The sequence below is a fragment of the Cystoisospora suis genome (assembly GCF_002600585.1).
Source record: "Cystoisospora suis strain Wien I chromosome Unknown contig_4484, whole genome shotgun sequence".
Lineage (NCBI taxonomy): Eukaryota > Apicomplexa > Conoidasida > Eucoccidiorida > Sarcocystidae > Cystoisospora > Cystoisospora suis.
In genome coordinates, this window is record NW_027157276.1 from 202 (window position 1) to 519 (window position 318).

The following is a 318-nucleotide window of genomic DNA, read 5'->3' on the forward strand; positions in this document are numbered from 1 at the left end:
CTCTTTCTTATTGGTGTGGGGCATGGTCGTCTTCTATGAAGGCTGGAGAGGCTTGTATGTCAAGCGTCAGGCTTTTCTTTATGTGTCTCGTTCTTTTCAAAGAATGGTTTAACTTTCTCTCTTTGGCCGTGTAAAGACAAGAGGGGAGGGGCACAGTCTATGGAGGCAGGTGACGGGGCTTTTTATGACTACGGATCTAAACCGCGCCTCTCATCTGCAGCTGTCCTTCTTCCCTCATTCAGAATCCCCTCGAGATCACTCAACTCTTCCGTCTTTCTCTTCGCTTCGACCCCTCATTCATAGTGGAATCCTACATGT

At 48.1% G+C, this 318-nt stretch overlaps 1 protein-coding gene across 1 annotated transcript in view; it reads left to right on the top strand.

Moving 5' to 3' along the window:
* Positions 1-302, top strand: part of CSUI_008140 (uncharacterized protein) — a 502-nt gene extending 200 nt beyond the window's left edge. The window contains exon 1 of the mRNA XM_068068278.1: positions 1-302. This exon is cut by the window's left edge and continues 200 nt beyond it. Coding sequence (XP_067919744.1) covers positions 1-112 — 112 coding nt within the window. The 3' untranslated portion in view covers positions 113-302.
* Positions 303-318: the final 16 nt, after the last annotated feature.